The following is a 22,078-nucleotide window of genomic DNA, read 5'->3' as shown; positions in this document are numbered from 1 at the left end:
AGGGGATTTTCCAGGCAAGAATACTGCAGTGGGTTGCCATTTCCTTCTCCAAGGGTTGGAGAGCGGGTCAAATTGATTTTGTAAAATAAAGTCCCAACTTTCCCTCCCTCCCTGTATCCATGCCCTTGACAATATGACTTTGCTGCTCCTCTCATTAAGCAATCTGTGTCTCCATCCTAGAAGCCAGGCTGCTTTAGCCAACGGGAAGTGATGATGGTGATGAAGCGACAGCCTGCTTCCTAGCCTGGACCTCAAGATGCTTTCTGGCTCGACGTGTTCTCTTGGGATTCCACATCCGCCCTGAGAACAAGCCCAAGCTGGCCTTCTGGATGACGAGAGGCCACGCAAAACTGAGAAGCACCATCCTAGCCGAGGCCACCCAATACCAGCCAGCCCCCGCTGCCCTACCAGCTAGCTGCCTGTGGATGCAAGAGTGTACCAAACAAGATCAGCTAAGTTCTGCCCAGCCCAGAAGAACCAACTCACAGACCGTGAGCAGCAGTAAATGCTGCTCGTGTTAAACCACTCATTTGGGGGAGGTCGGTCATGCAGCAATAGCTAATGGATCCAGGGGACTGACCACCTGTAGTGGTCAGTTATGTGGTTAACTACTCGCAGAAAGCCAGGCCTTTTAGAGGAGCAGGAAATGTCATTTATTCATTGACTGCATCTTCCTGTCCACTCAGACACGGGCAACTCAAAGACCAGGAAGGCCTGTTCCCATCTCAGGAAGTCCCTGTCTGGGTGGGACATGGACTTGCCAATGGAAGCCTAGAGCCCTCCCATGGCTCCCCACTGCCTGAGCAGGGGCTGACAGGCTGTGTGACCTGTTCCTGCAGGCCAGCTTCATTGTGCCTGCCTCTCCACCCCTCTACCCATCCCCAGGCCCCACACCTCTGCCCCCGGACCTTTGCACGTGCTGGTTTCTCCTTCTGGACACGCCCATGATCTACGATCACTATGCTCCTTTGAGACTCAGCTCGGCTGTTGGGGCTTCCCTTGTAACTCAGTTGGTAAAGAACCGACCTGCTATGCAGAAGACCTGGGTTTGATTCATGGATTGGGAAGATCCCCTGGAGAAGGAAAGGGCAACCCACTCTAGTATTCTTGCTTGGAGAATCCCATGGACAGAGGAGCCTGACAGGCTACAGTCCATGGGGCCACAAGAGTTGGACAGGACTTAGCGACTAAACCACCATAATCAGCTGTCCCATCTCCCGGGAGCCTTCCCAGAAACACTTGCCACCCAAGTCAAAAGTCCCTGTGGAGCTCCCACAGTCCCCAGGGCTGCCTCTAGCCCTACCTTCATCACTCTGGGTTGTGACCCTTTATCCTTGAGTCCAGCTGCCTCAATTCACAGGTATGAAATTGAGGTCCAGAAAGGAGAAGTGACTTGTCCAAGGCGAGCTGAGCCCCACCCAGGACTGTCCTGGCTGCCCACCTGCAGTCAGTCTTGTTGCTTTCCTTTCCTCAGCGCCCAGCCTATGGTGTGTGGGGGGGACACATCCTCCCCACAGTGCTGGTACACAGCCTGCATCCTCCCCACAGTCCTGGTACACAGCCTGCATCCTCCCCACGGTCCTGGGACAGAGTCTACATCCTCCCCACAGTTCTGGGACACAGCCTGCACCCTCCCCACGGTCCTGGGACACAGCCTGCACCCTCCCCACGGTCCTGGGACACAGCCTGCACCCTCCCCACGGTCCTGGTACAGAGTCAACATCCCCCCCACCGTCCTGATACACAACCTGCATCCTCCCCATGGTTTTGGTCACAGTCTGTGTCCTCCCCAGGGTCAAGGTAGGCAGAACACAAGCAACATTCCCCTCTCCAGATGGGGACAAGAGGTTCAGAGAGAAGAGGCTTGCCAAGGTCACCCAGATAAGAAGGGACAGAGTGGGGACCCGAAAACAGACCAAGACATCACTGTACTCTGGCCTCTTCTAGGGCTTTTTAGCTGAGCTGAGGCCACTGGTGGTGGGAGGGAGTATGGAGAGAAGGCTGGGGCGGGCAGGGGGGGAACCACGGAGGCAGGAAGAGGCTGAGCAGAAAGTGAAAGGGGCCAGAGGCCAAGAATAGTTGTGGGTGACAGAAGCAGGGGACTACGGATGCTGCCAGAAAGAGAAACCGGGCTGGGCCTCAGGGAGGCGGTGGCATCCACTCCCCAGCCCCCTCCTGGCTGGCGAGTCTGGATGGATGCCCCCACAAGGTGAGAATGGAATTGAGGGTGGAGGAACTGCCTTGGGGTGAGGGGAGAAGGCTCCACAGCTGGCTTTACACAGATCTTCCCATCATTTGTACCTATTACAAAGAGCTTAGAGAATCTGGGACCAATAGAACCCATCAAGAGAAAACATCCTTTAAACCACCAGCCTTTGCTGTAAAGAGAAACCAGTTTATCAGTATTTCCACCATCGGCTGTCGCTGTCTCCAGCAGCAGTTCAGTGTAGTGGTGAAGCTCCTGGGTTCAGTCCCAACTCTGCCACTGGCTGGCTGTGTGACCTTCGGCAAGTCACTTCACCTCTCTGGGCCTCGGCTTGCTGACATCACCTACTTCGTGGGAGTGTCCTGAGGCTTAGCTGAGTGGGTATGTGTAAAGCACAGGGAGCAGGTCAGAGAAAGTGCTCAACAAACAACTCAGCTTGTACTCTCCACCATCGACATCTGTAGTTAACCACACACACCACACACTCACACACACACACGCGCGGAAAGTCCCTCCAGAATGGACATGGTGCAAGAGAAGGGATTTGGCTTTGTTCACTATTGTGTCTCCAGCAACTGGAAAAGAGCCTGGCATACAGCAAGTGCTCAATAAATGCGCGGAGAGAAGGCAGGAGGCTGGTATTTCCAGGTGTGGGGCATCCCTTCTGCTTCTCTGTACTTTATCTTTTATCATGTTATCAGGCACAACTTGAACTGGAAAAAAAAAAAAACCCAAAACTGTTTCCAGGGAGAGCCGAGGGGGAGGTGGCCTGTAGGCTGTGACTGCTGTCGGTTCAGGATGACCCCCTCCCTGCTTGGAGCCCCAGAGACCAACCTCTCCAGGGCCAGGCGGGGGTGGCAGCTGTGGGGCCAGCGAGCAGCGAGAGGTGACAGGAAACTCGTCAGGACAGGCTGTTCCCAGCCTACCGAGAACCGCAGGCAAGAGGACACGCTGTTCAGGCCCGAGATCTGCACATCCCCTCCCGCCCAGGGGAAGTGTCACCAGCGTCCAGGGTGGGGACCTCTGCCCTGGCCTGGGGCTCTTGTGGCTCCTCTGATCTCTACGAGGAACTCGGGGCAGATTGCTTTCCAGGAACCCTTCCTGCACTGGTGGGTGTTGGCTCACCGCCAAGGTCTGGGAGGCTGTGTGACCCCGGATGAGTCGCACACCTCTCTGGGCCTTCACTGCCTCACCTGCCAAATGGAGAAAACAGGGCACCCCTTTCAGGGGCATGGTGAAGATCAGGAGTGAAACTCAACTGTTTTGTTTTTACCATCAATTACTCTATAAAAAGTTGTAATAAATACACATAAAAGTCACCATTAAAGTGTGCAGGTTAGTGGCATTTAAGACCTTCCCAAAGCTGTACAACCATCACTTCTCCAGAATATTTTCATCAATCCCAAATAAAACCTTGTACCCATTAGTATTCATTTAGCACTACCCGCCTGCCCCCAGCCCCTGGCAACCCTAACCCTCTTTCATTTTCTGTGGATTTCTGGACGTTTCATATGAATGGAATCATACATGTGGCCTTTTGTGTCTGGCGTCTTTCACTTAGTATGATGAGTCCCAGGATCATCCATGTGGTAGCAGGTGTCCGTACTTCTTTCCTACAATTCCAACAATGCCTTGAATCCATCACCTTCTTTTAAAGAAAAAAAAAAAAAATTTTTTTTTGGCCACACTGCATGGCATGCAGGATCCTAGTTCCCCAACCAAGGACCGAACCCATGCCCCCTGCATTGGCAGCTCACAATCTTAACCACTGGATCACCAGGGAAGTCCCTAGAATCCATCAGTTTTTAAAAATGATTTTTGAAAGTGTTTACTGTAAAACATGATCATAGTGTGCACTCACAAAGTGTCCAGTGATATATTTTGACACAGGCTGATGCTCATGGAACCTGGCTTAAGATACAGGACATTTCTGATACCCAGGAAGGTTCCCTCAGATCACCCTGCCCCTCCTCCCCACAGAGGTGATCACTGGTTCTGGTTTCTGTCACTGTTGAATTTTGCCTTCAGATAAGTGGCATCAATCATACAACGTGTGAGGTTTTATATCTGACTTCTTTTGCTCAGTACAATGTCTGTGACCTTCTTCCACCTTGTTACATAAGGGAGGATTTCATTTTTTCCTTGCCAAATAGTATTCCATCCTATGGCTTCACCACACTGTTTATCTGTTATCCTGCTGGTGGATATGTGGGTTGTCTCCAGGGATGTTCTCTGAGTGCCGTTGCCGCTGTGAACATCTGTGCACCTGCCTGTGGGGGCAGAGGCCCTGGGGTCTTGGGTCAGCTCCCAGGAGTGGGACTGCTGGAGCCTGGGGGCCGCTGATGCTGCCAGTTTCCCAGGGACTAGTTTATGACTTCCATCCCCACAGTGGGCCTGAGACTGCCCAGGGATCTGCATCTCCAGCAGCACTTGGTGTGGTCGGCCCTGATAACTTAGACCTTTGATCAGGGGTTGTTATCATTTCTTCAGATCAAATACAATGATGAGAAAGTGGCAGGGTAAAATTCTGCACATAGACTGAAGCACATAGACCACTGTTTCCACAGTGAGATTTGAAACTAAGGCGCTGGTAATAATAGCAGTTAATGCCGCTCATGGTTATCATGCCCCAGGCCCTGGGCCGAGTATTTTCTAAGCACCGACCCCTAGAATCCCCACAAACATCCTCTGAGGCCCAGTTATTATGCCCATTTCACTGATGTGCAAACTGAGGCCAGGAGGAGTTTATGTGGGTCACCCAGGTTATACAGCCAGTAACAGGCAACTTAGTCTCAAGTTGAAGCACGTAAGTCCCCTGACCCTCTGACTTGGCCCTAAGAGGCCTAGCATGTGTGGTTTTGGGGTGTCTCAAAAGGCTCCTCTGGAACTTGATTTCAGAAGGATGGGGAGCCAGACCCTCACCCCTACAGCCCCACTCACACCCTCCCCATAGCCCCACACACCACACATAAACACACCCTTGCACATACATTCACACCCACTCAAATAGCACCTACATACACAGCTGAGGCCACACGGGAGGCTGGAGGATGGCAGAGGGGAGTACAGGGGGGTGGGGTTCTCCCTCCGTGTCAGGGGGCATCTTCACCAGCAGGCAGCAGGCACCAGCTCCAGTGGGAGGGCCTTCCCCTGGGCAGTTTCACAGTCATTCCTCTGCCCACAGCTGGCCTGTCTCCTGGGCTCAGGAGCACCGTATACCCCACAAGTGCTCAGGAGGCCGTCCGTCTGGTGCTTATCAGCCCGATTAGCCTCATCACTCATGTAACCATTTGCCTTTGCTTGTCACACCTGGTGTGGTTTCTGTTTTCCTGGCCGACACATGTCAGGGCGGAGGTTTAAACCCAGATCATCTGACGTCTGATGCTTCCCTGGTGGCTCAGTGGTAAGGAACCCGCCTGTCAATGCAGGAGACATGGGTTCAATCCCTGGGCTGGTAAGATCCCCTGGAGAAGGAAATGGCAACCCACTCCAGTATGCTTGCCTGGGACAGTTCCTCCAGTATGGAGGAGCCTGGTGGGCTACAGTCCATGGGGTTGCAAAGAGTTGGATACAACGGAGCGACTAAACAACAGTAAGACCAGCACCTGACTCCTGAGACGGCGGGGTTCACCATCAGGGAGCACTCATGGCCTCTCAGTGGAGAGGTCCTTGGAAGAGGGTTCCCTGTGTGAGCCTATCTCACTGCTCTTGTGGGCTGAATTCAGTTGCAGTACCACCTACAGCTAGGAGGGGAGAAATCGCCTGGGGTTGGGAACTCCCACCTACTCCCCAGCCAAGTGCTTACACAGAATCCCACCTTTAGAGGCTTTTCTCCCACGAAAGGAAGTAATATCTTCATTTGTTTGTTAATCAAAGGGGTCGCTTACTGCTCCTAAGAACCTTCGGTCTGTCAAGATTCCCAATGCACATAATTTCTGGGAATCACAGAGCGCTCACACAGTCTTCCCTGACTAAACCACATTGGGAGAGTGAGTAAACACACAATTTCCAAGGGGTTGCTGCTGAAAATAGCCAAAAATAGCTCCCAGAGGCCCCAGGCATGGAACTTCTCGTCTAACCCAGTGTGTTCTTCACGTCTCGAAATTCCATATGGTTAAGCCTGTAAGCTTGGTACAGTGACTTTCTTCTCTCCTACAACAGACAGCCTTGTGTCCACGTAAGAGTTTGGGTCTGGAGTCAGAAAGACCCAACTCAAGTTCACATTTCAGCTCTTTGAGTCATGTGCTGTGAGGTCTTAGGCAAGTTGCTAAACCTCTCTGAGCTTTAGTCTCCCAAACTTTAAAATGAAGATGACAATACCTGCCTTGAAGGACTGTTCAGTTCAGTTCAGTCACTCTGTTGTGTCCGACTCTTTGCAACCCCATGGACTGCAGCACACCAGGCCTCCCTGCCCATCACCAACTCCCGGAGTTTACTCAAACTCATGTCCATTGAGTCAGTGATACCATGCAACCATCTCTTCCCCTGTAGTCCCCTTCTTCTCCCACCTTCAATGTTTCCCAGCATCAGGGTCTTTTCAAACGAGTCAGTTCTTTGCATCAGGTGGCCAAAGGACTGGAGTTTAAGCTTCAGCATCAGTCCTTCCAATGAATATTCAGGACTGATCTCCTTTAGGATGGACTGGTTGGATCTCCTTGCAGTCCAAGGGACTCTCAAGAGTCTTCTCCAACACCATAGTTCAGAAGCATCAATTCTTCAGTGCTCAGCTGTCTTTATAGTCCAACTCTCACATCCATACATGACCACTGAAAAACCATAGTCCTGACTAGATGGACCTTTGTGGACAAAGTAATGTCTCTGCTTTTTAACATGCTGTCTAGGTTGGTCATAAGTTTTCTTCCAAAGAGTAAGTGTCTTTTAATTTCATGGCTGCAGTCACCATCTGCAGTGATTTTGGAGCCCCCCCCCCCCCAAATAAAATCTCTCACTGTTTCCATTGTTTACTCATCTATTTAGTGATAGGACCAGACGCCATGATTTTAGCTTTCTGAATGCTGAGTTTTAAGTCACCTTTTTCACTTTCATCAAGAGGCTCTTTAGTTCTTCTTTGCTTTCTGCCATAAGGGTGGTGTCACCTGCATATCAGAAGTTATTGACATTTTTCCCAGCAATCTTGATTCCAGCTTCTGCTTCATCCAGCCCAGGATTTTGCATGATGTACTCTGCATATAAGTTAAATAAGCAGGGTGACAATATACAGCCTTGACATACTCCTTTCCCTATTTGGAACCAGTCTGTTGTCCCATGTCCAGTTCTAACTATTGCTTCTTGACCTGCATATAGATTTCTCAAGAGGCAGGTCAGGTAGTCTGGTATTCCAATCTCTTTCAGAATTTTCCACAGTTTATTGTGATCCACAGAGTCAAAGGCTTTGGCGTAGTCAATAAAGCAGATGTTTTTCTGGAACTCTCTTGCTTTTTTGCTGATCCAGTGGATGTTGGCAATTTGATCTTTGGTTCCTCTGTCTTTTCTAAATCCAGTTTGAACATCTGGAAGTTCATGGTTCATGTACTGTTGAAGTCTGGCTTGGAGAATTTTTAGCATTACTTTACTAGCATGTGAGATGAGTGCAATTGTGCGGTAGTTTGAGCATTCTTTGGCATTGCCTTTCTTTGAGATTTGTTAGGAGGATGAAATGAGCTAAGGTGTGTGTTAAGTGCTTGGCACAAATCAAATCTGCTCATATCCTTTATTCCACTTCTCTGTGGTCTGTTTCTACTTCTTGAAGTCTAAGGCTTCAGCTGGGGTGACTCAGACCATCTGAGGCTTCTTGACTCACATGACTGGGCTCCTGGCTGGCATGACTCAAAGCCTGGGTGTCACTGGGACTGTTTACTCATGTGCCAACATGTGGCCTCTTCATGTATCTTGGGCTTCCTCACAGCTTGGCAGCCTCACATGGTGGTTCAGTGCCCCAAGACCAAGTATTCCAGCAGACAAGGTGGGACTGGCATGGCCTTTTATCACCAAGCCTCAGGCATCACATAGCATCACTTCTGCAAAACTCTCTAGATCAAATTCATCAAAGCGCCACTCTGGAAGACTTCCCCAGTGGTCCAGTGGTTAAGAATATGCCTTGCAATGCAGGGACTCAGCATCCCTGGTCGGGGAACTAAGATTCCACATGCCACGGGGCAACTAAGCCTGCACACTCCAACTAAAGAGCCCAATGAAGAACCCATCGTCTGCTGCCAATGAAGATCCCACATGCTGAGACTAAGACCTGACAGAGTCAAATAAGTAAATAAAGTAAGTAAAATCTAAAAACAAAGAAATGGTATGGCAGAAACCAACACAATATTGTAAAGCAAATTATCCTTCAACTAAGAATAAATAAATAAAACAATAAATAAATAAATCAGTGTTTGAAAAGCTGCTAAGTTTGTGGTAATTCATTAAAAAAAAAAAAAAAAAGGCCACTCGGATTTATTGGAGGAGATAGGGACTCCATTTCTCAATCCCAGAGATATAAAAAATTTTTATGACTACATTTTCAAAGCACCACACCCTTTGACTTAGCCATTTTATCCCCGGTATTACTCCTCCAGAGATACTGGAAATAATTCCTGTACAAAAACAGTCATTGCAGCCCTGACTGTAACAGCAAAAAATCAAGAACTCTGATAAGAGATCTCAACAGAGGACTACATAAATAAATCATGGTGCGCCCACATGGAATACTATGCACCTAAAGAGAAAAAGCCACTCTGTGTGTATTGATCAAGAATTATGTGGGAAAAAAACAAGGGGCAGGACAGTATGTGTGGTTCGCAGCCTCCAGGTGACCCCCATAATTCTGAACTCTGACGATTAATGCCCCTGTGTGTTCCTCTCCCATGTAAACCAGGGCTGACCTGTGTAATTAACAGGATAAAGCAGAAACATGTGTCTTTTGAGCCTAGACCATAGAAGATAATGAAGATTCCACCTTGTTCCCTTTGGGACCACTTGCTCTGGGAGAAGCCAGCTGCCATGTTGTAAGGACACTCAAGCATCCATGTGGTGGGAACTGAGGTCTCTTGCCAATGGCCATGAGTGATCCATCTTGGAACTGGGTTCTTCAGTCGCGCTCCAACTCTCAGATAACTACAGTCTCGGCCAACAATTTGAAGACCCTGAGCCAAAACTACCCAACTGAGTTGCTCCCAAATTCCTGACCCTCAGAAACTGTGAGGTAATAAAGGTTTATTGATATTTTAAGCCACTAAACATGGGAGTAATTGGTCATGCTGCAATAGGTGACTAGTACAGTATGTAGGGCTTCCCTGGTGGCTCAGAGGTTAAAGCATCTGCCTGCAGTGCGGCAGACCCAGGTTCGATCCCTGGGTCAGGAAGATCCCCTGGAGAAGGAAATGGCAACCCACTTCAGTATTCCTGCCTGGAGACTCCCATAGACGGAGAAGCCTGGTGGGCTATAGTCCACGGGGTGGCAAAGAGTCGGAGACAACTTGAGCAACTTCACTTTTTTTCACTTTCACAGTATGCATAGTATACTAAGATTGGGGTGAATGCATGAACTCTCTCACCAAGGAAACTTCTTAAGAAACTTGTATTGGGGAGGGAACAGGGGGGCTCAGGGACAGAGGGGAGCTCTTGTTCCTTTGGCATTTTGAATCATCTTTTCCAAAAGATCACCCAGATGTCAAATGAGTAAATAAAAACAGGCAGGCCTGAGAGTAGTAACTGTGATTTTCATTCCATGATGTTTCTCAAGCTACCAGAAGCCCCCCCTTGAGTCTGAATCTACAACATGGGTTCATAAAGAATACAAAGGCTGGGGATTTAGAATCACATAGCCCCACTTTGTACTAGCTGTGTGGCTTGGGGAAGGTTGCTTAACCTCTCCAAGCTTCAACTGCCTTATCTGAAAAACGGGGATCATCAGTTCAATGACAGAGGCCTAATTTCAGCCAAAGGTCAGGTACTGGGTAAACGATAGATCTGTTGTTGTTTAGTTGCCCAGTTGTGTCCGACTCTTTGCGACCCCATGGACTGTAGCTCGCCAGGCTCCTCTGTCCATGGGATTTCCCAGGCAAGAATACTGAAATAGATTGTCATTTCCTCCTCCAGGGGATCTTCCTGACCCAGGGATCAAACCTGGGTCTCCTGCATTGGCAGGTGGATTCTTTACCACCAGGATTCTTTTCCACTGAGCCACCAGGGAAGCCCTAACAGATTTGATTGTTAATAAGCTTTAAGGATCCACTCTAGGCCAGGAGAATGGATAAACCCACTGAGTCCCTTGCCCCCAGCTCTGGAGACAGGCTGGCCCGCCAGGGACAGCCAAGCCAGCCTTCCAGGGTAGAAGCTGGGTGAGAGGGTTATAAAGGCTGGGGGATACCAGAGAGAGCAAGAGACCCCACTGCAGGATCACCTGCCTACCCAGCACCCCATCCTTTCTATGAGTGTTCTGGTCTTGCCCCGGAACTCAGCTGGGGGTGGGGGGGCAAGGGAGAGGCCCACCAGCCACAGGGCATCACTTGGAGGGGTGGGAGGTGGGGAGGGGTCCTGAGGCTGGGGGGGCCCTGGGCTTCAGTCCACCCAGATCTGGGCTCACTCCCTGTCCAGCACTGGGAAGGGCATTTGGTTGACTGGCATCTGCGTGCCACATGACTCTACAGGGTGCTGGCATGGGGGTGGGGTGGGAGGGTCCCTGGGGAATTCTCACATGGGAAGCTGGGGCACCAGCCTGGTGGAGCAGAAAGGTGTCAGGAAGCTGTCTGAGGTTGTGTCAACTCAAGAGCCTGGCGAGTCCCGAGGCACAACTACCCTCCGCTGATGGGTGTGTCCTTGGGGCCCAGTGGGGTCTGTGGGCTGCCTGGGATCAAGGTAGAGATGGGAAGAGGGGTCACCACATCCATCCTGACTCCCAGGAAGACACGGGAGGCTGCGCCCTATTGGGTCTAGCACCGGGGAGGCACTGCCTGCCCTGGCCCAGAGAGGGGGAAGTTGGGGGCTCGATTAGGTTGCTTCATTCGTGACTCATGCTTCTGGGACCAGCCTGGTCCCCTGGGAGGCATTTTCCAAGAAGGCTCCCTCTGGCCACTCTGCCCCGTGCAGCTGTCCAGCACTCAGCTGCCCCCGACTGCCAGCCCAGGGTCAAGGAAAAGGCCATCAGTCCCTGCTGGGAAGGGGAGCCTCACTGGGTTGGGGCACCTTTTTCCTGGCTGGTGAACTGCCGGGGGTGCTTTTGGCAACATGACCAGTATAGTCATTTGTCCACAAGGAAACCTGCACCCCTGCCCTACCTCCATCCGAGGCTCCCAGGCCAGTGCACCCCATCTTGGGATGTCTGCCCTCATAGCCTAGACTTGGCTTCTCCCCTCCTCTTAGTCCCCAGATCTGATCAGTGACAGTCCTCAGTGTGGGCTCCCCTGGAAGCGGACCCCTGATGAAAATTCAGCTGTGTGCCAGGAAAGATGTGGGTGGGGGGAAGCTCAGCAGGGGGACGGAGGACAGACCCCACAGGGGCCTCATGCTGGAGTCGAGAGGGCTGCCCCATGGGAGATTTGCTCAGGCCAGCAAGTTGGAGGTTTTCCACGCCGACGTCCCCGTGACTGGTAGGGGCAATTCCCTTGTCGAAGTGGATGCCGAGCTCTTTGACTCTTACCAGACAAGCTGTGGCCAGCAGCGGATGGTTCTCTGACACTAGGGGAAGGAGCTGGCTGCGGCAGAGAAAGTTCCTTGAGAGGAGCAGGAGGTGGAGAAGGATGGGAGACGTGGGTGGGACACCCACTGCCACACCTGCTGAATGCTCCTGATTTGACCTCTGTTTCTAGGGGGGGGAAAATGGCTTCCCTGGTGGCTCAGACGGTAAAGAGGGAGACCCAGGGTTCGATCCCTGGGTCAGGAAGATCCCTGGAGAGGGAAATGGCAACCCACTCCAGTATTCTTGCCAGGAGAATCCCATGGACAGAGGAACTTGGCAGGCTACAGTCCGTGGGGTCGCAAAGGGTCAGATATGACTGAGCAACTGACACTTTCACTTTCTGGAAAATTTGCTTCTCTCTAACCCACAGCTACCTTCATCTCTCAGGGGGACATCCAAGGGCCTCCTGACTGGCTCCCTGCCTTCCTGCGACCCCGCTGTCCACACAGTGTCAGAGGCACTTTGTAAATGCAGAGCTGGGTGGTAACCCCTCCTCTGAGGTGGCCCCCAGCCCTTGGAGATTGCAAACTCAGCTGACTCCAGGTGCGGGGAAGTGATATAAATGAATGAACCAAGAGCAGCCTCAACCAGCCCACTGCCCCCCACCCAAATACCCCGCTTAAAGGCAACCAGGGATGAGAAATGCCCGCCGTGTCTAAGAACATAGGATAAGTGCCATGAGAGATTGGGGGGGGGGGGCGGGCAGAGCCATGGGGAACAGAGGGGCCAGGCCGCCCAAGGGGGAAGCCCCTGCTTGACTTCAATTAACCAGTCCACAGGGCCAATGGACCAGCATGTATGAAGGGCAGGGGGTGGGCACACGGCTGGAGAGATGCACACAGGGAAGGCAGGTGGGGTAGGGGCATGGGGAGGGCTGGGCGGGCAGTCCCCTCAAGAGGTCCTCCACCTGGCCTTGCAGACCTGGCCCTGGACCATGTCCTGACAGCAGACAAGGTAGAATGGCAAGTGGAACAGTATGATCAGGTTTGGGAAAAGGATGTGCTAGCTGCTGGGAGGGGAATCGGGGTTGCCTGGGGGACGAGTAGGGTCCAGAAGACCAGGTTACAGCCACTGGCAGTCCAGGTGAGAGAAGGGGCGCCTGGACCAGGGTGGTGGCTACAGGGATGGAGAGGGGTGGACACACATGGCCAGGAGGGTTGCTGAAGTGCCAGATGTGGGATGGGGAACAGCTACTGCTAAATCTGAGGCTGGAGGCTCAGAGTCAGGATGGTCCATTCGAGAATACTCCTTGCCATTGCTTCCAGGAGCCCCCAGGACACTCAGGCAAGGAGGATGGCCTGGTGGATCTGAGAGGCGCTCCAACACCTCAAAGCTCCCTGGGGAGGGTGGGAGGAGGTCAGGCATGTTCCCCTCAGGTTCTGTGGTGCAGCAGGGGAAAGGAGGAAGAGGTAAAATGTCCAGGAAGCCCTTCAATATCCAGGAAGAGATGGAGTCCTTAACAGTTCCCGTGTGCACATCCTGGGTTCGCTCACTCACCTGGAAAGGCTCAGAAACCCGGGGCATGCCCAAGACTACCCCTGGGCCAGCTTCCCCTGAGCAGCAGGGTGAGTTTTCTAAAACACTGATCTGATCAGCACACCTCCAGCTAAAACAATCACTTGGTTCCCACTGCCTGCATGATAAGAGTCCAGGCTGCCTGTTATCGTGACACTCCGGGCTGTCTTGGATCTGATGCTTGACAACACTGCCTACCTCATCCTCCAGCTTGAACCCCACACTCCAAACCCAGGTTAGGGGTCATCCCCAACATCGCTTATATGTCCCGGAAGCCTGACCTTGACCCTGGTCAGCTGTTCCTGCACCTGAAGGCACTTCCTGTCTTTTCAGAAAAAATTACTCCTTTGAGTTGATTTCAGGTGTGCCCCGCCTCCCTCAAGGGCCTCGAGGTTTCTTAATGACAAACAACAGAATCCAATTGTGGCTCATTTAAATAGACGAACATACTGAACAAATACTGGGGTGCTCACCAAATGCCTAGGAGGGCAGGAAGTCCACATGAAGAAGGCAGGCGGCAAGAGGCAAGACCCCAACTCCATATCTGCCACAGAGGCAGCATGGCGGTGCTCACGCTCCTTTGCAGGAGCCCAGGGAACTCCATGTTGCCGACGCCTCCCTCAGAAAGACTTTCCCGACCCTTCCCTTCTACCGCGAGCTCCTTGTTCAAACTCCAGATTGGGTACCTTTGATTGGCTGAGCCCATGTCACATGACCATGCCCTAGCGGCAAGGGAGGATGGGAAAGTGGGTGTGGCCTATTTGGGCTCCTCCCTTGGGAGGCTGGGTTGTGTCCTCCCGGAAGGCCTATGGTAGTCTGGGAATTGAGATTCATAATGTCGGAAGGGAGTTCGGAAGGTGGGGGACTCAAAGGTGACCAAAGCTTGGGTGTCTGTGACCCTCAGCATTCTGGGAGAGGCACAAGTGCAATATCCTGTCACTTTTTCCTTAATACCTCCCTCCACCGCCCCCCACGTCCAATACTTCACCAATCCTGTAGACTGGATGTTCTGTCTCCCTGCCTTCTTTGCCCACTCCTTAAGGACCACCCTCACCCCCACCCCCGCAAGTCAGGGGGGAAGACAGGAGCTAAAGGGACATGACAGCCCAGTGTGACACATGTCGTGATGCAGGAATGTGGAGGGTTCCGGGAGCCCAGAGGAGATACATGATCCTGCTGGGGGTATCTGGGAAGGCTACCTGGAGGTGGCAATGCAGTCTTAAAGGATGAATAGGAGCTAGAGAAGCAATGGTGGAGGACATGCCATCCCAGGAAGACATGACAGCTTGAGCAAAGCCGGGGAGGCCCAAGATGGACCTCGGAGGAGTTCTGGCAGCTCCGGGTGTGTGTGCGTGTGTGAGACAGGGGTGCCACCGGATGAGGCCACTCTGAGTGGAGGGGCCTGATGATGGGCCATCTCTGGGGCTGGCTTTTTCATCTTTTTATTTTTGGCTGTGCTGGGTCTTTGCTGTTGTGCACGGGCTTTCTCTGGTTTTGATGGGTGGGGGCTGCTCTCTAGTTGCTGTACGTGGGCTTCTCATTGCAGTGGCTTCTCTTGTCGAAGAGACCAGGCTCTAGGGTATGTGGGCTTCCGTAGTTGTGGCATGTGGGTTTAGTTGCCCCTTGGCAAGTGAGATCGTCCCAGGGCCAGGGATTGAACCCGTGTCCCCTGCATTGGCAGCAGATTCTTAACCATTGGACCAGAAGGGAAGTCTTGGGGCCCGGCTTTGAACAAGGACTTGATGCCAGGGTGGAGGAGTGAAATGGTCAGATGTGAGCTTGAGAAGGACCCCTTGGAAAGCCTGAACGGAGCAGGGGGATGAGCAGCCAGGTTTGGACTGGGACCTGAGGCTAATGAGGCAGCAGAAACCAGAAGACAGATTTGGAGGTCCAGTGGCTTCTGGTGCAAGCAGAGGACGTTTGAGGGTGAATGGGAGGGGCAGAGGCCTGGGCCAGTCCCCGGCCCAGGCTCGTTTTCTCATGGGTGTGGCCGTCTCTGGGACAGGGACTGAGAACGAGCAAGGTCACCTCTGCTTCCTGCTCGCCGCTTCCCACAAGCTGAGGATGCAGCGATGAGAAGTGGAAGCTGCCGCCTGGCTTCACAGGGTAGGCTGGGCCAGGTGGGTGGGTCACATGACCCATCCGCCCAGGTCTGGGCTCAAGATGCTCTCCCAGCGGGGCAGCTGCAGCTTGCCGGCTCTGGCTCCCGTGTCAACAGTTGCAGGAGGACGGAAAGGGATCTTAGCCACGTACACCCTCCCCCTCCCATGGGGCCCCAGTGGGGCCAGGTTTCTCGGGACAATCGATGCCATCATTCCGGGAAGCCTGCTCCAGGAGAGGCCCTGATTTCCCCCCATTTGCATAGCCACAGTAACAGGAAACAGGACTCACATTGCCTCATCGGCAGGGGCTGGGCCCCTGCAACGCCAGCTCAGGGTTCGGCCAGGATGACTGGCCACTCCAGCTCCCTTGTCCCCCAGAGAGCTGGCAGAAGCCCCAGCGGGGCACCCTGTCCAGCAGTCAGACAAGTGGCAGGACAGGTGGCCGGAGAGGCACACCTGGATGTCAGACATGCAGACTCCAAGCAGGCCAGCTGGGCTGTCAAGGGTGACAGCTGGGTGCTCTACGGGGGTCAAAGTGCACCAAGCTGTCGTTGAGCCACTGTGGTTCCCAGAAGTGATGGATAGACTTTCTTCCAGCAGGAAGTGTGCCTGTCTTCTACCTACCCCCCACCCCCCGCCTCCCCATCACTTCCCAATTCCCCCAGCTCCTTTCCCGAAAGCCTAACTGATCTTTGAGCTGGAAATCAATTTCTCAGATGCCCCTCAGCAGGTGCTGGGTGGGGTTCAGTGACTCCATGTGCTGTGCTGGACTCAGAATCCAGAGTTCAGGGACCACTCTGGGTCTCATCCTTATTGGAACCAGGTAGCCTTGGAGCCCTGGACCACCCCCTCCCCGGGCCTCAGTCTCCCCTTCTGTACAATGGGGATGCACGTGTCTTCCTCTCATGGTTGGCATAGAGGAGAAACTGAGGGAGGGCACCATAGTAAGTTACTCCAAGTCTAGAGCTCACGTCTGCCCTTGGTTGCTATGCTTCGGGCTTCTTCATGGCAGCTATTGAACAGGAAGCTAGATTCTAACATTTTCTGAAGACGCAGCAGGGAGGAAGTTCAGCCCCCTCTAAGACACCCTGAAGTCACAGCCCAACCCAGGTCTGGATCCTGGCTCTGTCTCTTGGTGGCTGTGTGACCCGGGGAGAGCGCCTTAGTTTCCTTCAGGCTCAGTCTCTGCATCTGTAAAATGGGGGTAAGCCGCGGTAGCTGCCCCTTAGGGTGGTGATGAGGACTACATGAGACAAGATATGAAAAGGACCAGGTGGGAGAAGTGCAATTCCAGGTGGCCATGAGCCCACCAAGCTTCACTCTGCATCAGATCCCCTCGGGAGGGGCTGAGATTATAGAAATGAACCGCACATGGCTGTGTCCATGGCTCTTAGAAAGGTCAGGATTGAGGGAAAGAGGCTGGAAGCACTAATTCTCCTGTGAGGAATCCAGAGAAGGGCTTAGAAAGGCTACCTGCCTGGTGGGGATATCCGGGGGGCTTCCTGGAGGAGGGGATATCTGAGCTGGTCTCAAAGACTGACAGGTTTGATAATCAGGGTGGCAGAGGAGGCAGCCTGGACACCTGTGGACACCCCCCGCCCCCCGCCCATCCCACCCCACCCCGAGGGCCCCTGAGCCTCCCCACATGTCATCGCCACTTGCCCTTGATATGGGGTCTTCAGACGCCCATCAGTGGGGATGCCCGCTTTCCTAAGACATGGGAGCTCTCCTCACAGATGAGGTGGTGCCATGCCTGGTGGGCTGGGCCCCATTCTTCCCTAGGGGACTCCACTCTCCTCTGCCTTCGTCCCCTGTTCTCAGGCAAATCAAGGCCCCAGGAGGCTGTGCGGACTGCTTCAGGGAGGGTCGCCCCTGGGGTGGCAGACAGCTGGATGGAGGCACAAGCACCCCACTCCCGAGGGAGCCCAGTGGGAGGGCCAGAAAGCCCCAGTCTGACTCCAATTGCTCAAATCCCCAGCACCAAATTCCCCGGCGGGGATGGCCAGGGGCAGCCCACCGTCCCCTGAGCCAACCCAGACCTCTTTATTCCTGCCCCTCCTCCCCAAGCGCTCCCAAGAGTCTCCCCCATCCTGTCCACCTCTCCAGGCTGCTCGGCCATGCTGAGCCTAGGTTTCTGCAAGATGGAGCTATTGAGACCGCTAGCTGAAGGACACCCAGGACTGTTGCTTCTGCGGTTGAAAAATCAGTGGCCGATCGGGGTTCCGTCATTTCTACCCCTGTAGGTAGAACTGGACGAGGAAGTGAATGGCAGCCCTTGGCACCGTGCCTGGCTCCATAAATCTTTCATGGCCATTACTATTATTTCTTCTGGTGGATAGGGCTGCTTGGGAGCAGGGTGTGACCTCAGCACCCAAAGGCTCAGCCCAGAGCAGAGGTGGGGCAGGAAGACCACTGGGTCCCACCACAGGGATCTCCAAGCTCTGCAGTCTTGGGCGGGGTCCCCTGGTCCAGGGAGGGGCCAGCCTCTGACTTCCTTGGACACTCCTTGCTGAATCTAGATTTTCGTCCTTCCGCACTGCCCCAAAAGCCCTGATTCAGTGTCTCCCAAGCCACGGGGGAGGGGTTGTGGGGAAGGAAGACACTGAGTTGCTGGCTTGCAGGAAAAGTGACTCAGGGGAACCCTGCTAAGGTCCTTGGCATGTTATTGTTGGGGAGTGATTAAGTGGGGTGTCACGAGTGTGCACCCAGTGCCATAGGCAGCTATCACCTGATCTCTGGCTCGGTTCTGACTTAGGGTGGGCCTCTTCTCCCCTCCTCAGGGTTAAGATCCCCTCCCTGTAAGCCAGTACCGAACTTTTCATTCATTGATTCATTTCTCTCATCTGCCCATTCATTGCATCAGATCGATGACGGTGGCCCATTTGGGTGACTCATCTTCATTCATTAGTAATAAGCCCAGCCATTCTTCTGTGGGCCCGGCCTTCCAGCAGCTGCCCAGCCAAGTGCGTTATGGCTTACAATTCTTCCAGGGCCCTGGGAGGAGGACTACTATTACCCCCATTACACAGAGGGGAAAACTGAAGCACAGGAAAACTCAGTACCGCTGTGTGGAGTCAGGATTCAAATCCAGGCCTGCCACCGTCTCCAGAAAAAAAAGTCACTGTCCCTCTCAAGCCTGCCTCTGCTGCTGGGTTGGGGACCCCTCCTCTGTGCTCCTGTCCCAGCCCCAGGGCACCCCACACACCTCAAATTGTCGGCCTCATTCTGGGACTGTGATGCGTGACGGCAGGGACCTGGCTGGTCCCCTGGGTCCCTGCATCCATCACGTCATCCATCACATCCCTGCATCTTGGAGACTTGCCTCCCAGAGGCCACGGTCCCTGGAGGCTCTGCAAGCTCCCCACGCCTGCCTTGGGTCCCTGCGGGAGGCCCGTGCCTGCCTCCAGTTCTCGGAGGACTTCTGGGGACTTCAGTGTCCCATGGTCTCCCCACTGCACAGGGCCCTCTCTGTCCTCACCTCGTGGACCCAGGGGAGACACTCAGCCCTACCCCACCCACTGGAATTCCTCCACATGAACCCCAGGCTCCCACGAGGCACTCATGAGAAGCGCAGTCTCACGGGTTTGGGAGTGTGAAGCCGCAGGGGGTTTGGCGGCAGTCCTGACATCAGGTGGGGGATGGTAGAGCTGCCCACGGCTCTGTGGGTAAGGACCACTCAGGTGAGGCTCCTCCCACCAGGTGGGATCCCTCTGCTGGTTTTTAAGGTTCACCATGAGCTCATCTTCAGTACTACGAGCCTGCTTGCACCTCTGTGGGCAGGCGTCCCACCTTCCCCAGAGGCCTGTTGAGGCAGCTCTGGCTGATGCTGCAGACAGATTTTCACAGGACGGTTTGGTTTGAGACTGCAGCCACCCGGGGGAAAGCATCGCTTCAGATCCCAGACCCACCTGCCCCACCCCCACCCTCCCAGTCTCGGGCTTTCAAGTTCTCACTGGATGCTTCAGCCCCTTCCCTCATCTTCTGCTGCATCCCTGGGTGGGTGGGCAGACTGCCGCCCCCTTTTTTGGAGGGGGTTGCCTTCCAGGGTCCTGAGTCATGCAGGTTCTCCGTCCCTGCCCCACCCCGGCTCTGTTGCAAGGTCACGTTCCTCCGACCCCAGGTGGGCAGGAGGTCCCAGCGTCCACCTTTGGTCACCTGGGATCCCCTCTTTATTGCTGGCCACTAGGACTTGCTTTTTTTCTGAGCTTATCGGTCATTGTTGCTGTTTAGTTAAGTCGCGTCTGACTTTTTGTGACCCCCTCCCCCCCCCGCCCCGGGCTGTAGCCCACCAGGTTCCTCTGTCCATGGGATCTCCCAGGCAAGACTACTGGAGTGGGTTGCCATTTCCTTCTCCAGGAGATCTTCCCAACCCAGGGATTGAACCCACACCTCCTGCATTGGCCGGTGGATGCTTCACCGCTGAGCCACCATCAATACATATTTTCAAATTCATTGTATTTATTAAATTTTATTCCACTGAAGACTCCACCGGGGCTTCCCACAGTGTGCTCATGATGAAGTCCAGGCTCCTTGAAGCAACCCCACTAGCCTACACGTGGTTTCCTTTAATTTTCACAATCCCAGGAAGGAAGTATTACTGTGTCCATGAATCAGATGAGGAAACCGAGGCACAGGAGGGGAGAGGAGGCCTGCCTGGGGCGGGGGTGGCAGGGGAAGGAGACTGTGGAGGCCACATCTCCTGATTTGTCCACCTGCTGGGTGCCAGTGGGCGGGCAGACTCACAGGAGCCCTGCCCGAGGCCCCCCTGATCACTCCCTTCCTCCCAGGAAGGGGACACGGGGCAGGACACGCCTGGCTGCTGGCACCAATACCAGCAGGTAAACACTGGGTGAGGCCCTTCCTTCTAGGAACAGGCTGCCCGGAGGTTACCTTCAGAGAAGTGGGCAAAGTCGGCCCATCACCGCTGCCCCCCAGCCTGGGCCAGCCTGTGCCAAGGCCATGTGGGTGGAGCACAGACCATCCTGGGTTTGCCGGTGAGCCTTTCACTGAGTCAGGGAGTGGCATGGTGGCCGAGTGAGACCTCACCCTGGCTGCATTCAGCCGCTTGTGTCTCAGCAGATCCCAGCCGCTGTGGCCTAAGTGGACTCACAGACCTTCAATCCTCTACCTGGATTCCGGCCTTCTTAGGACCTGAGCTTGTGAGAACTTTGGGGGTTTCTGCAGGGCCCTTCACAGGCTGCGGGCACCAGGGGTGGCCTCGTTGCCAGTCCACCCCACGCCGCCCGCTGTTCCACCGGGAGGCGGGGCTCCTCCTCTGTGCTCACCTGCCTCCCCTCCATCCTCCCCTCCGTCCTCCTGGGCTTGACACAGCCCCACGCCCATCCTCCTAGGCCGAGCCAGAGCCTCGGTCTACCTTTTTCTGTCTGGTAGCCACAAATCTAATGTCTGTTTCTATGAGTTCATTTGTTTCGATTCCACCTATAAATGAGATAGTCCGGGGGATTTTCCTGGTGGTCCAGTGGTTAAGAATCTACCTTCCAATGCAGGGGACACGGGTTCGCTCCTTGGTCAGGGAACTAAGATCCCACATGGCTCGGGGGCAACTAAGCCTGTGCCCTGAAACTACTGAGCCTGCAGGTGACAAGAAAGACCCGGCACAGCCAAAAATTAATCAGTTAATTAAAATAAAATAAATGAGGTTATTTGGTATTTGTCTTTCTCTGACTTATACGGTTTTTGCCCTCAAGGTCCATCCATCCCATCTCACGTTGTGGCAGGATTTCCTTCCTTTTGGTGGCTGAATAACATTCTATTGTGTATATATACATATCTTCTTTAGTCATCCATTGACAAGATGCTTAGATTGTTTCCGCATCTTGACTGTTGTGACTAGTGATGCAGAGAACATAGGGGTGAAGAACTCTCTCTGACACAGTGATTTCATTTCCTTCAGGTGTATGCCCAGGAGTGGAATTGCCGGATCATATGGTAGTTCTATTTTTTAATTGTTTCGAGGAACTTCCGTACTGTTCTCCACAGTGCTGCACCAAATTACCTTCCCATCAAGAGTACACAAAGGTTCCCTTTCCTCCACATGCTTCTCAATATTTGTCATCTCTTATCTTTTTGCTGATGGCCGTTCTAACAGGTGCGAGGTGATATCTCATTATGGTCAACAAATTTATTTTAAACCCAACACTTTGAAAAGCTCATTTTAATCAAAATGGACCTTCCACACTATCACCACAAGCAGCACATCAGTCTGGGTGGCCATAAGTAGCGGGTAACTGTAAACAGGTACACTGAAAACAAAACAGGTCTGGCTCCAGAGGTTACCTGTCGAAGATCGGGGATGGAGGGGGTGGTGGCGCGCAGGGGGATGGGGGGTTCTTTCTTTTGCCAAAAGGGGAAGTCGGCAGATGTTCTTCAAGGATGTTAAAGGGAGATGAGCATCCGATGGAGGTTTTCTCTTTGCCTCCACCTGAAGGACCAGAAGGGAATATAAAAAATGAGAATCGAGCTTTCTTTCCTGTGATCTGAGGTTATTTGAGACCCCCAGGGCATCTCTCTCTCTTGGGGGGACCCAGTGGGAATGTTGAGAGCCATTAGGGGAACTCAAGGGGG

General features: G+C 53.4%; 1 protein-coding gene across 1 annotated transcript in view; it reads right to left on the bottom strand.

The window, feature by feature from the left end:
- Positions 1–21,725: 21,725 nt before the first annotated feature.
- Positions 21,726–22,078, bottom strand: part of CLEC16A (C-type lectin domain containing 16A) — a 239,612-nt gene continuing 239,259 nt past the window's right edge. Inside the window, exon 22 of the mRNA XM_061152832.1 lies at positions 21,726–21,935. Within this exon, the coding sequence (XP_061008815.1) occupies positions 21,787–21,935 (149 nt within the window). The 3' untranslated portion in view covers positions 21,726–21,786. The remainder of the gene's footprint in view (positions 21,936–22,078) is intronic.

This window comes from Dama dama, chromosome 10, assembly GCF_033118175.1.
Source record: "Dama dama isolate Ldn47 chromosome 10, ASM3311817v1, whole genome shotgun sequence".
In the NCBI taxonomy this organism is placed as follows: Eukaryota; Metazoa; Chordata; class Mammalia; order Artiodactyla; family Cervidae; genus Dama; species Dama dama.
Note: the sequence above shows the minus strand (reverse complement) of the source record. Positions and strands in the feature narration are given on the sequence as shown.